This window comes from Coloeus monedula, assembly GCF_965178545.1.
Source record: "Coloeus monedula genome assembly, chromosome: 14".
NCBI lineage: Eukaryota > Metazoa > Chordata > Aves > Passeriformes > Corvidae > Coloeus > Coloeus monedula.
The window spans coordinates 3987968-4000886 of record NC_138794.1 but is presented as its reverse complement, the minus strand read 5'-3'; the positions used below and the strand labels follow the sequence as shown (position 1 = coordinate 4000886).

At 39.6% G+C, this 12919-nt stretch overlaps 1 protein-coding gene across 1 annotated transcript in view; it reads right to left on the bottom strand.

Moving 5' to 3' along the window:
- ADAMTSL3 (ADAMTS like 3) overlaps window positions 1–12919 on the bottom strand; it is a gene marked incomplete at its 5' end in the record, with an annotated part of 171025 nt that overhangs the window by 79130 nt on the left and 78976 nt on the right. Inside the window, one exon of the mRNA XM_082290374.1 lies at window positions 6373–6609. Coding sequence (XP_082146500.1) covers window positions 6373–6609 — 237 coding nt within the window. The remainder of the gene's footprint in view (window positions 1–6372; window positions 6610–12919) is intronic.

The window sequence follows — 12919 nt, the reverse complement described above, 5'->3', positions numbered from 1 at the left end:
TCTACTTGTCTTAGCACAGAATCCAGCACAGGCAGATATCAGGACTGATTGTATCCACACAACAAATAACTAATTTTAAATACAGCTATGGGAGTTCATGGTAATAAAAACATGAACAAAAAAACCCTGTCATGTGAAAATCCTGCCCTCCCTTAGTCGATGTGTTCCATGTCTCTTTGCCCTGCTGTAAAACCTTGCTGTCGTTCAAAGCCCATCTATTCACTGACTTTGCAATCTCTGCTCACATCCTTCACTTTGTGATAGCTTCAGCTTGCACTTTATTCCTACACAGATAAAATGTGTCCTCAGAGAGAACATAAAGAAAAAAGCTCCCACTGTCTCTTTCCCATGCTCATCATCCGCAAGTAATTGATTCTGACAAGCAGAGGGAGAGATAGCAGAACATCCCTCCAATTAAGTAAGTTACTTCTTTCTTTCTTTCTTTTAAATTTACTTTTAACAGTAGTGTGGAAACTTAGCTTTCAAGCACAGCTTTCAATCTCTGGTTTATCCTCTCTGAGGATTTTTCTTGGTCTGAGCCATGATTTTCTTCTCACACGGTCCTGTCTCATAACTCTTCAGTTATGTCTGAGCTAACAAAGGCCTGACTGTGGCAGGGGTTCTCACATCTCTGGAATCAGACCAGCACAGGACAGTAGCAGCCCAGAAAAGCTGACACAGGCTTCAGCATGTGCTAATTAACAGAATAAAGCCCCTTCAGGGACTTTGTCCATGCACTTTGGACCAACAGTGAACTTTGCAGCCCATCTCCTCCCAGCAAACGAAGCTGCAATCCCAGCAGCCGTGGTGGGAGGAGGAAAACTTCCTCTGTTTAAGGGTTTTCAGTTCCTCACAGGTAAGGAATCAGGCAGTAAAGGCAAAGTGTGTCAAAATGCAAACCTCAGAATGGAGGTGTAAAATAAATCAGAATGATGGGCACAAGGAGACGCTCCATGATGTTCAAATTCCTGAGCCATCCATACAGAGGAAAGGAACGTAAAGCAATAAAAAAACCCCCCAGAAAATAAAAAAAATACAGTGCATAAAATTCACTGCATACTAAAGGGCTCCTAAAAAGACTTTCCACATATTTCTACTGACATTTTATATCTGAAGGCAAGAGGCTAAAGAGTGTTCCACAACTCTGTAAATCCACTTCCATCAAATAAAACAAAGTGTTTCCAAAACCTTTAACTCTTACTACAGGATCTGTCACATGCTAGAGGAGCTGAGAGATTATAGGACCACCCAGTAGGAGAAAGTACCCTTTCCCACATGGTCTCCATTTAAAAAAACACACACACAACTGGAGGATAGGACACAAACTCCCAGCAGGCTTCTTGTTTGTGAGAATGCTTTCAAAAATTAAATCAGTATATGAAATCAAATTTCTTTGCTCCTTTTCTGGCTGGGTCCAGCCAAACCTGCCTTGCTTGGTGAAGTTAGCACTGGGGGATTTGAAGGTTGCTAAGGCTCCTCTTCAAGATGACACCCAAGTCATGAGCTTTTCTGCTATCACTGCTCACATGATTTAGGTCCTTGCTAGGCTGGGAAGTAAAGTCACATTTGCACTCAGCTCACTAAAACAAAACAAAACTTGGCAGAGAGAATCCCTTATGACCAAAGAAGTACAGATAAGAAACCAGAGATCAGAAAAAATCCACTACTCATCTGACAAGAAAGAATAAACTTACACACTAAGAAATCCCCATAGAGAGCATTTTCCATAAGAAACAGTAGGAGAGAGAATAAGATAAGACCTGAAAAGAAACACCAGTTTCTAGCAGCAGTGGGAAGCTGCAAAAAAATAAAAACAAGTGATTCCAAAAGACCTTTTTAGTGTCTGAGAGTATCCTGTTATTATTATTTATTTATAAAGCACACCGCTGAGTTGCCAACAATGTCACTGCAAGGGAATCACTACACCAAAGTGGGCAGTGACATTCAAAGTGAAGCAAGTGCAGCTTTTGAAGGGTGGCTCCATGATCTACAGGCCTGGGCAGTGCCAAGAGCTTCCATCAGATGGAAAACCAACCCCCTGAGGCTAGGGAGGGTGACACTGACAGGTCACATAGGAGGTGGCAGCCCCTGCTTAGCTCAGCCCCATCCTCTGGTGGGACCTCTGGAGCCACCACCATCTCCCAGCTGAGCTGCAGCTGGAGCTCCCCACTCCCAGTTTTATGACCCATGTCACACGTGTGCAGTCACATGAAGTTTTTCATACGTAGCTCTGAGAGCCAGAAAGTTTTGTTGGATCTCCATGAGCAACTCCCACAGTGTTTCTGGACAGGGTCCAGCCTGCCAGCTCTGGTGCAGTAACATGTAGACAGAGTACAGGCATCTACAGAGGTGCTCCTTCATGCTCCAAAGTGTACTTTACTCTGTGCATTTGTTAATTAGCAGTACCCAGGAAAGAATGCCAGGTTTAGTATAACAGCTGGCTTGACACAGAGCTACCTCAAAATCAGTTCTTCTTATGAATCACTCAAAGGCTAAAAAGGAGAAAAAGGCAACACAGGCGTTTTTCTCTAATTTTTAAATATTAAAAAAAAAGATTGTAAATGTTCATTTTGGAAAAAAAGGTGCTTTTTTAACAGCTCTTCAAGAATTAACTACTCAGACTAACATGTGTTAGTAACATGTCTGCAGTAATACAGCATGGAAAGGAAACTTTCCTTTCTACGTCTCTGCACACCAAATCTCCTGTGCAACTTGGGCAGTCCTTGAACATATTGAAAGACAAAAAATGTATCTACAGGAACCAAAAGAGAAAGTACACAAACAAGCAGTTTGAGAAAGCAACTCTCAGGATAAGAGGAGTCAAGATTCAGAAGAAATTAATAATCTGCTATAATATTAAGTTCAAAGCACAAACAAAGCTTATTAAAAAAAAAAGTGCAAGAGCATTCCAAGAGCTTACAGAAACTGTTTTCAATGAAGACACTGACAGATATTATTTACACCCAGCATAAGAGTGCTTTGGTGGTGAGTGATACCCACTGGCCAAACGATGACATGTGACAGAAGAGAACTAGCGTGGCACAAGTTGATGGCGCTCCACTTGACATGTGGGATGTGTTCTGATGTCAGCTAAATTTATGCCATATGCTACAAAGCACAGTGTAGTGTCTGCCTTTTTTGGAACACAAACAACCTGCTGACACTAAATGGAAAGTTCACGGCAGGATTTACATCATCTTTGACCTAATTGTGACAGCCTAGGACAGAACTACTCAGGCTGCTCCTTAGGACTCCAGATTTTTTGGGTGATGCGTGCATTTGTTGTCCAAACATATTACTCCATATTAGGAAAATTATCACTGTAACCATTTCAGGTGCTGGCACAAGTAACACCCCATTCTGCACTCTGGTAGAAAAAAGCAGGTCTGCACAAATTAAAAACAAAACCCAAGTTGAGGCAGGGCCCCAAAGCAGGCGGAGTAACTGGGTAAATGTTGCCCGCATATGTGTCTGACATGCAGATGTTTTTAAATGTCTCCACCCACATCCAGATGGGCACAGCAGGAACACATTATATGAAAAAATGTTTTGGGAGTTGTGCAGAGCCTAGAAAAAATATCAGATGTGTGAAAATCCTGGCCATGAAGTTTTGACCTGTCCCCATCTAACACCACAGCCCCAGATATCTGGGCTGGTAACAGAAGCAGGGCAGAAGCAGACTAAAACATGATCAAATGGTTTGACTGAGTTAAGCCTCAAACAAACCCAAAATATCTTACTAACTTTCCCAATAGACTTTTTCCCAGCTCGACCATCTTTAGTTTTCACTTCCTGTAAAGCCTCACACCTCCTATCCAGAGTGCAGCTTTGTCATCTCACAATTTTCTTTGATAGAGCTTATTTAGCTTGATTTTCTTGATGAGGGAAGTGCAAAGGATCAGAACTGAAGCTGGAGAACAAGAATTCACCATCTTTGTAAATTCATGTGCTGCCAAGGTGAATCTGAACAAAAGGCAGAAGTAGTGATGCAGCTCTACCTTACCAGGAACCAGAACACAGATAAAAGTGAAATCATGTTGGGGAGGAGGGAAAGCTGAGTCAACTTGGAGACATCAATGAGCAAAACCAGCACCAGTCTCCTTATGGCAAGTTTTTGGTGCTCCCAGGCATAGAAGTGAAGATACCCACACATCAGCAGTGTGATGTGCTCATTTACAGGAGTTAGCTGTAAACCACTTGCCAAGTAATTTGCTGGCTGTGCCAATTACATGTCAGAACCCGCCAGACTGATCTTACAGCAACAATTGTGGAGGATCACAACTGTGCTGTCTCTCTCTTAAAAGCAGTTGACTAAATAACCATGTTTTTCTGGGAAAGATTAGACGTCAATTTGTTTTCTTTTCCTGCTCAAACAGGAGTAGCACAAAGCTCTGTGTTGGTTTCTGAGGAGGTCCCCACCTCCCACAGTCCCTTTCACAAGTAAGAAACCTTTCAGTGGGCCCCCAAAAGAGTTTGCAAAGAGGAAAGGTTACTTAAGTGAATCTTCATTTAATTTAATTGAATTTTAATTCAATTTTTTACCTCAATAAAATTATCCAACACTAAATTATCAAATATATACTTTAAAAAACAGAAATTTTCAATTTGTGCAAAAATACCTCAGGAATAGCCAGTGACTTCAAGAAAATAAAGTGAAAACACTGAACTGTTTATCAGTTTCAGCAATCAATTTTAAAAATTGAGTAAATCACAGCACAGGACACATTCTAAACATGTTTGCTGCAGGTTTTTTCCCGGGAGATGTTACCTCACACTGAAGAATATTTTTGTGAAATTAGAAGAAATAATTAAAAAATAAAAATGGGAGATGGAGAAAAGAAATTGATTCTCGCCAACAGTGTAAGAATTCCAGTTCCTGCTTCTGGAATGATTAATTTCATCTCCACTACTTCATTTATTCTAAAAATGGATTACTTAAATTTCCAAGCATTTTATAACATACATACACATGAATACTACAAAATGCTAAGAGGAAACACTGAAAGCAGCCCTTTTAAATATTCCTCCCAACTGTTCTTCATGAAATTCGATCCACTCTGGGCAAAGAGAATTTCATGCCTCGTATGAAAGATGGAAGAAGGTGTTCGAAGTCACAATGGGAGACACTGGCAACCCCACAGCACCCTGAGCACAAGCCCTTGAAAAGCCCAGGGCTCCCTCAGATCCAGCCTCGGGCTGCAGTGGGCACAGACAGCAAAGGCTGCTGTAAAGGCACCTCCTAGGAAAGGCTGGGCAATCCTCCTGGGTGAAAGCTTTTTTATTAGGGTAGGAGCATCACTAAGAACATGGCACAAGAAATATCTTATTTGGCAAGTGTTCCCAGAGTTTCTAGAGGTATAGCCTATTTCAAAGAGAGGGTAACAAACACTGCTGGATCCCACAGTGAAGTCCTATTGACAAATGCAGTCTCTCTGTGAGGAATTCTCCTGTTTCAGAGGCAGCAGATGCACTCTGTGTTGACACGACTGGCATTGGAACTGCGGCATACACAGAAGTCACATAAAACCCACAGCAAAGTCCAGATCATATATTAATGTTGCTATAATCCATGCACCAGTCTTCTGCCAAATGTGTCAGATTTTCCTCTATAATAGAGCTATTTTTCTCACTGGGCCATATCCTGCATTTTTGAGTCGCACACATTTTAGACATTTAACAGAGCAACAACCACTTGCAGAGAAAGAAAACTAATTGCAATAACATATCCATTCTCTATAAACTGCTCTGTTCATAAAACAAGTTTGCAATATTGCTTTGCTAACGAGACACGGGCAAGGCTGGCAAGCCTCAAATATTATAAGTCTCTACTTTTACATAACTCTAATAAATAAAAAATATATCTAAAAACATAGATTGCCAGTAAAAGATTCGAAAAATCAGTTCATGCAACCACAGTACTCACCCATACAACAAGACAGACCCTATACACTCACACCTGCCATTCCAGGCTGGATCCCATAAAATGTCCAATTTTCTCCTTAACAGAGATTATATGGGACTCCGAAAAGGAATAAAATGAAATGGAAGGCTCTGCAATTTCATCACGTCCTCAAAGATACACTTAAGTTAAGAAAGCTGTAGCTACAATAACTAGGTTCATTAATTTTTACACACATAAATAGAAGAGTGAACGAATTTTATTGACCTTTTATCTATATAGAAAAATATCCATGGCTAAAGCAGTGAGGAAATTGTGTCTTCCTGAAAGGGTGAGTTATCTACAATTCATTTGACAGCACTTGCAGATACATCTAAGCCGATAAATAAAATGAAAAACAATCTCAAAGCGCCCGCTCAAGAGCAAAGTGCCTCACAAAAAAGGCCCCATTTAGATTCACACCGTGAACATACCTGGCAGATTCCACTGATGCACATATCCAAGGATTCAATATTGCAACGAGTTCCATCTAGCACTTTTGGGGCAAGCTCCACCACCAAGTTCTTTCCCAGAGCTTGACATTTCAGGGCACACGGTGCAGTAGGATCATTATACACAGGGATCCACTCGTAAAAGTGTCCCTGGTATTTGACATCATTGTAGGCTGAACACTGTTGTGCTCTAAAGTCACCAACATCTGAAGGGCAGTCCTGAGAACAAACCAAAAAATATTTTTTTTAAGCTAGGAAATACTTTGCATTTGCAGTAAAGTTATCTGATGAATAACACAGAAGCTCTTCAGGCAGGCTTGGTTCAAGAACTGATCTGCTTTGACACAGATGCCACACTACAAAGTTTTACTGTGTATGTTAAAACAATTCGTTGCTTAATCCATTGCTTGGAGTGCAATTACAGAATATCATGCATATTCCAGCAATAACAACATAACTGATACGAGAGGATAATTAAAAATGCTAATTTTTATGACACCAGGTAGTACAATTAAAGTCTGGTTCTATAGTAAGAATTATCTTCAAAAGGAATCTATGTATTTTAAGTGACTATAAGGAGATGTGTGATATTTTATATTCCTCTTTTCAGTAGCTTTTCCCACTAGTGGATTTCGGAGGGCTCTATACTCATTCATCAATTCACATATCAGACTAATGAAAGAGGTATTAATGCTACAGAAAAATAAAAAAATAAAATTTGTCTAATTAAATGTTCAGCTCTGCTTGCAAAAGGGACAAGATCATTATGAGGAACTTTCAGTGCTTAGTCCTGTAGTCTAATTACAAAGCACCCTCACCTCATGGAAGCAGTAAGGCTTATTTTGTTGGAATAAAATAAACTTCAAACTGGTAACAATTGATCATGCATTTCCAGTTCTAATGAGACAGCTCCGTACCTTCTCCCACACAGAGCCTCAGCACACACAGCTGAAAGACCAAATACGAGAACTGCTTCAAATAAAATGTTCTAAAATATTTTTTCTACATAAAGCATTGCACCCAAACAATGATGTTAATGTTAAACCATGGTGACAGCAATGGAGATGAATACTGATTGATTTGAAAATAACTTTGGTAAAGTACTGGCAAAGGAGTTACTGTGTCAAACAATTCCTCACTACAGACTTCATTTGAAAGTATGTCCACTGTCAGAGAGCCCATATGCCAGACTGAAAGGATATTCTTCCAAGAATTCCAACTGCACATATAAGCCAGATGTGAGGCTGATTTTAACAAAGTTTTGTTTTCATTGGATGGAAGACTGAAAGATTGTGATGTGTCAGCCGCACTCATGGAACTTATTACTAAGTATTAGTTAACAATACTGATCCCAAACACAGCTTCAACCTTATCAGTGAACTGAACCTGCCCCAAATAAAGCTGACAAAATAGCAAGTGTGCTACACAGGAATGGGGGGTAAAATATACAGGAGAAAGGTTTGAATTTCGGTCCAATGCCCCCAACAATATTGGACTCAGCTTGGGGTTTTTTTCACTGTGGCAAACAGTAGTCTAGAGCTCTCTCTGAATTGGTTGTGATCTATGTAAAATGCCTTTAAAAATCAGTATTCTATCTACTGACCAACACATGGAGTTTTTGCAGCTGAGCACTGAGCAATTCACTGAGCTTTCCCAGCTAAAATTTTCAGCTCTGTTTAGTGCTACACCTTACAGTGACAATAATTCAGAATGATACTAACACATTTTGTATTATTTTTAATCTGGGATAATGCTAGTTTGAGCCATACTTTTTTAACCTATACAATCATGGAATAAGATACAGGGAGTGTTTTACCTCTACAAAATCCCTTAAGTGAGAGCTTCTACAAATGTCAAGTAAATACTGTGAGAAGCCACACATATTCACTGCAGTGTCACTCCCGAGAAATTCACCAAGTTTGCACTGGTGTAAATGAGAGCAGAATTGTAGCTCTGACTAATCTGTCACCTCTCATTTTCCACAACAGCAGGTCTAAAAAGCAGAGAGGACTTCAGAGTTCATATGGATACCATATGGTTCCCTTCCACCGATGTAAACAGAGGAGCAGCTAAGGATCAAAATACTAGTAAGTGGACATTAGATTCAGGTAAAGTTATATTTGGGAGCAGTGTTACTCAGCCATGCACAGCTACATTTTCATCACAAAGAATTAAAGAGCAAGCCATAAAACAGGCAGAGTGATGGCCTTCAGCTGAGGTCTGACAGGCTGTTGTTACAATCCATTATCACTGGGTGTTGATGCGATGCCAAGACACAAACACCACAAAGTCAGGATGTCAACCCTTGGTTACTGTATGTTTCTCATTGATTCGACACAATGCAGCTCCTTCCTTCCACTCCCCTCCTGGCTGCTTCAGAGCAAGTGAATTCTCATCTCCCTATTGTCTTTTGGCATCTTCAAAGAACACAAAGTGATTCTGGCAGCTCGATTCACATGCCAGCTCCACCTGCTTTATGTTTGAGCTCTGTTCAAAAGCAGGAGCACGAAAAGAGCATCACAGAGGGGCATCAAAGAGCTGAAATTATTATCATTTGCATTATATAAGAATTTGGATGGCAACCAAGTCCAGATTGGGATTCAGGGAAGAATAAATATTTGTGTAAAGAAAGGAGTTTAAAGAGGACAACAACTAAGCACAGAATGAATGCAATGAAGAAAACAAGAGGACTTGTAAACATCAGTTTAATTTCATTAGACTGGGTTGGAAAAGTGAAAGGTAGTTTAAAAAACAGAAAGGAAAAGGCATGGCAAAGATGTGAGGGGCACACAAGGGTGAACCATGTTGGGGAAGTGGGCAAGGTCATATCAGACAACAATACGTGGGCCCCAGCCCTCATCTTGTTTGTGCATCTCTGTTTTCAGTCTATTTCAGACACCAATCAATTCATTCCAGCATTCCCTCTTTCCTCTCAATATTTCACTTTTTTTTTCTTATTATATATTATTTAATATTATTTTCTTCTCATTATATATTATATATCAATATTTATTTATTATTATTATTATTAATAATTTCAGGATTTCTCCAATTTCTTAATTTCAGCAAGAGTTTTTTGTCTCACGCTCAATCCACCGAAGCATGGCCAGGCCATTTGTAGGTTCATACACTGCATAAGGAGCTGAAGACACATCTATGAGGTCTAATACATGAAAATGCTGGCAAAAATAATCACAGCCAGACCTTGCAGTGGAATGAAGCGTATTTATGACATGATTTATGAACATATTAGACAGATCTGAAAAAGATGCTTTAGACATGACTACCATGCAGATTAAAAACACACATATATATATATATTCCCATTCTTTTTGTGACAGATGATTAAAAACTACTGCATCCAAAGGCTGGCTTCTTATGAAATGTATCTCTGAGTTTTGGCAATGAGCACCCTCGGCCTTTGAAAACAAAGCTGACCTGGGAAATCTGTATCTTTGGAGGCAATGTTCATGTGCAAAATATGAAGGTTGCATCAGACCCTGTGACTCTTGCCAACAATTACTCCACTGAAAAAAGCACAAAAGAGAAGGCAAGAAAATTCCCAGTAAAAATGATGACACCAAAGAAAGTCTAGCCCTTTGTCTAGTTTTATTCTTTGAATCTCATTTTGTTGAAACCCGGCCAAAACTGATGAAGTCATTGTTTTGTTTTCTTTCTGAAATTAGCTTCAGGTTCTATGTTTTTCCTACACAGTTTTCAGGCCACATCCAAGTAGAATCAAGATACCTGAGCTGGAAACTACTCCAGCCAAGGGAGCCTTATGATGCATCAGCATTATAAATATAAAATAAATAAATGAACATATTAGAGAGAAACTACGTAACTCAAGGTGAAATATTATAGTCTAAAGTAGACACAGTACAGTCAAGATTTTCTGAATGGGATAAATTAGGTGGTTAAGTGGATGCTGGGACAATTACAGATGAATGTGCTGAACAAGTGTGAGTGTTCTCTGCATATAATAAAAGTTTATAATGGAATTAAACATGGGGCTATCTTTTACAAAATAGTGCTTTTTCTGACCGTAAAAAAAATCACTCAGGCAAAAATATAACCAACTTTTTGGCACACAAGAATGTGAAATTTATGGGGAAATGGCCCAAATAACTTGTTCTGTGAATAGGACCCTAAAGGATTAACTTAAACACTTCCACATAGTGCACATCATAGCATTAGAATGTAACACTATATACAAAAATTGAAATTTAAAAAAAGGGGGGCAAGAAAGACTGAAAATCTCATTGCACAACATACAATAGATGGTTTATTTCTCTAAAGTTTCTATATGGAAGGCTGAAAGCACACATGCAGTTTTAGGAAATCATGCACCTGGCATCTCAGTTATGATAGAAAGATAAGCAGGCTACACATATGCCTTAATCTTAGCAATTATTTTGTTGCTAAGACCTTGAATTAATTTTTTGATTGAAATATCACTAATATTATTCTGGAACTATGCTCGGGTTCAATGAACTTACTACTATTCCATTACAAATCCACATGAAACCAATTTTCTGGTAAAATGATTCTTGTTCTTTTCATTAGAATGACACACATATTAAGTTGTGCTTCATTTGTGCTCCCCAATATAGATGTTAGTGGTGTAATGTATCATGTAGCAAAATTACATTTGCAGACAGCTTTACACTGGGTATTTATACCAAATGTCTCATGTGGTTACCAGTAATACCTATTAATATGGAAAGAAGCTAGTATAAACTCTTTAATTTTCAAACTACAGTTTCACTCCTAAAGTGAGAAGCATTGATTAGAAATAATGCTTTTGGGAAAATTATATAATTTGAAACTAAACTGGCCTAGTAGTCTCAGATTTACATTAGGTGTAAGGTCCTGTTTCAAGGTTAACTCAGATCTAATGTGGGGCTGGAATTCAGCGATGCCAATTTCAAAGATCAACTGTATTAACAGTGGAAATCTCATTAAATACATTTTTCTCAAGAGTTCTTCATTATCTGACCCATAATCTAGGAAAAACCATTCCTGAGAGATTCTGACTGTATCTGAACTGAAATGGAAACCTGATCCCTTTCAGACATGCCCCAAAAGCAGAACTGTAAAGGCAGTTTCCTGTCTGGAAATTAACATTTGAATCATCATAAATTCAAACAGATTCCCATACAAGGCGCCTGCCACTTATCGCTTTTAAATAAGTCCTAAAGTTAAAAAACAGGCTCCAGTGACTTCAGATAAACTCTCTGGGAGTTCCAAGAGGATATGGAAATCGTCTTAATTTTCTCAATGCTGAAGCACAAAGTGCCTTCATTTCCATCAGCTTTCTACTGCATAAATCTTAAATCTAAGATGACCTCTTTGCACTCCTGCAGGAAGCTGCAGCGCACAGGATCCAGCAGGCAGAGGTGTATTACTGTGTACAGTGCACACAAGCAGACATTTAGATAAGCAGTGGAGCACTCAGGGGCAGTTTGCTCATTGCTTACATCCTCACTGGCTGCACGTTATCTTATCACACAGCTTTCAAAGATCATGGTATTTTTTGCAGGTAGCATTTTTATTTATGAGCGCAGGCCATCGTGCACCAAGCTGCTGGGCCTTTTCTTCTGAAAGGGCAAGGGACAGGGTTTGTCTCCAGAATCTGATTTATGCATGTCCTGGGACTGATTCATTTATCACTTCCCCTTGCCTCTGCCAGCAGGAACTTCGGCTGCATGGTGGAAAATCCATCCAACCCTGAGGAGCAGAGTGTAGAGCAACTCAAGGTGTGAGCAAGCCTTGTTCTCAAGGAGGGCAGGAGCCAACTGGCACACCAGACACTGTCGGTGTGGCAAACTGAAGCATGTTCTCCTAGGAGATGCATTGAGTCAATATATTTACTGGGCAACTTCCAGTGTCTTAAGGAGAACATGTCACACTCCACAGCTGCCTGCTGCTGGCAACAATCACGGGATTGGTAATGGCTGAGCATCCCCTGCTCTTGTCTGGGTATAATTAAACCCAAAGGAAATTCAGGCCTCACCTTTTAGTACTATTATTAATTACTTATCTACCTGGTGTCTCTGCTGGAATAGGTCCCATGACTGCCACGTTGTACTGCAAGGTAAGCCCTGCAAGGGGCTGAGTGCAGACCACAAACCACCCTGAATGACTCTGTTTGCACACACAGCACCACAAAGTCCTGCCTGAGCTGCTCACCTTGGACAGCCTAGACCTGGGGTGAAGGGCAGTAGTTGTTTAAACAGCACAAATCAGGACTACAAATCAGTGGAACACGAGTCATGAAGTTTGCTGTGAATGGTTTTTATAAAACATGTCCATAAAAATAAAATAAAAATAAAATGTGATTGCATCGCAGCAACAGCAACTGTATGGTCAAAACTCCAGCTTCACACTCACTCATGGAAATTGTCTGTGCCAGTACACCTAAATATGCATGTGCTTGCATACAGACATATAAACATAAAAAACAATATAAATGGGTTTAGGCAAACAGAGGGAATATAAGGAGTAATTATCCTATTTAAGATCTAAA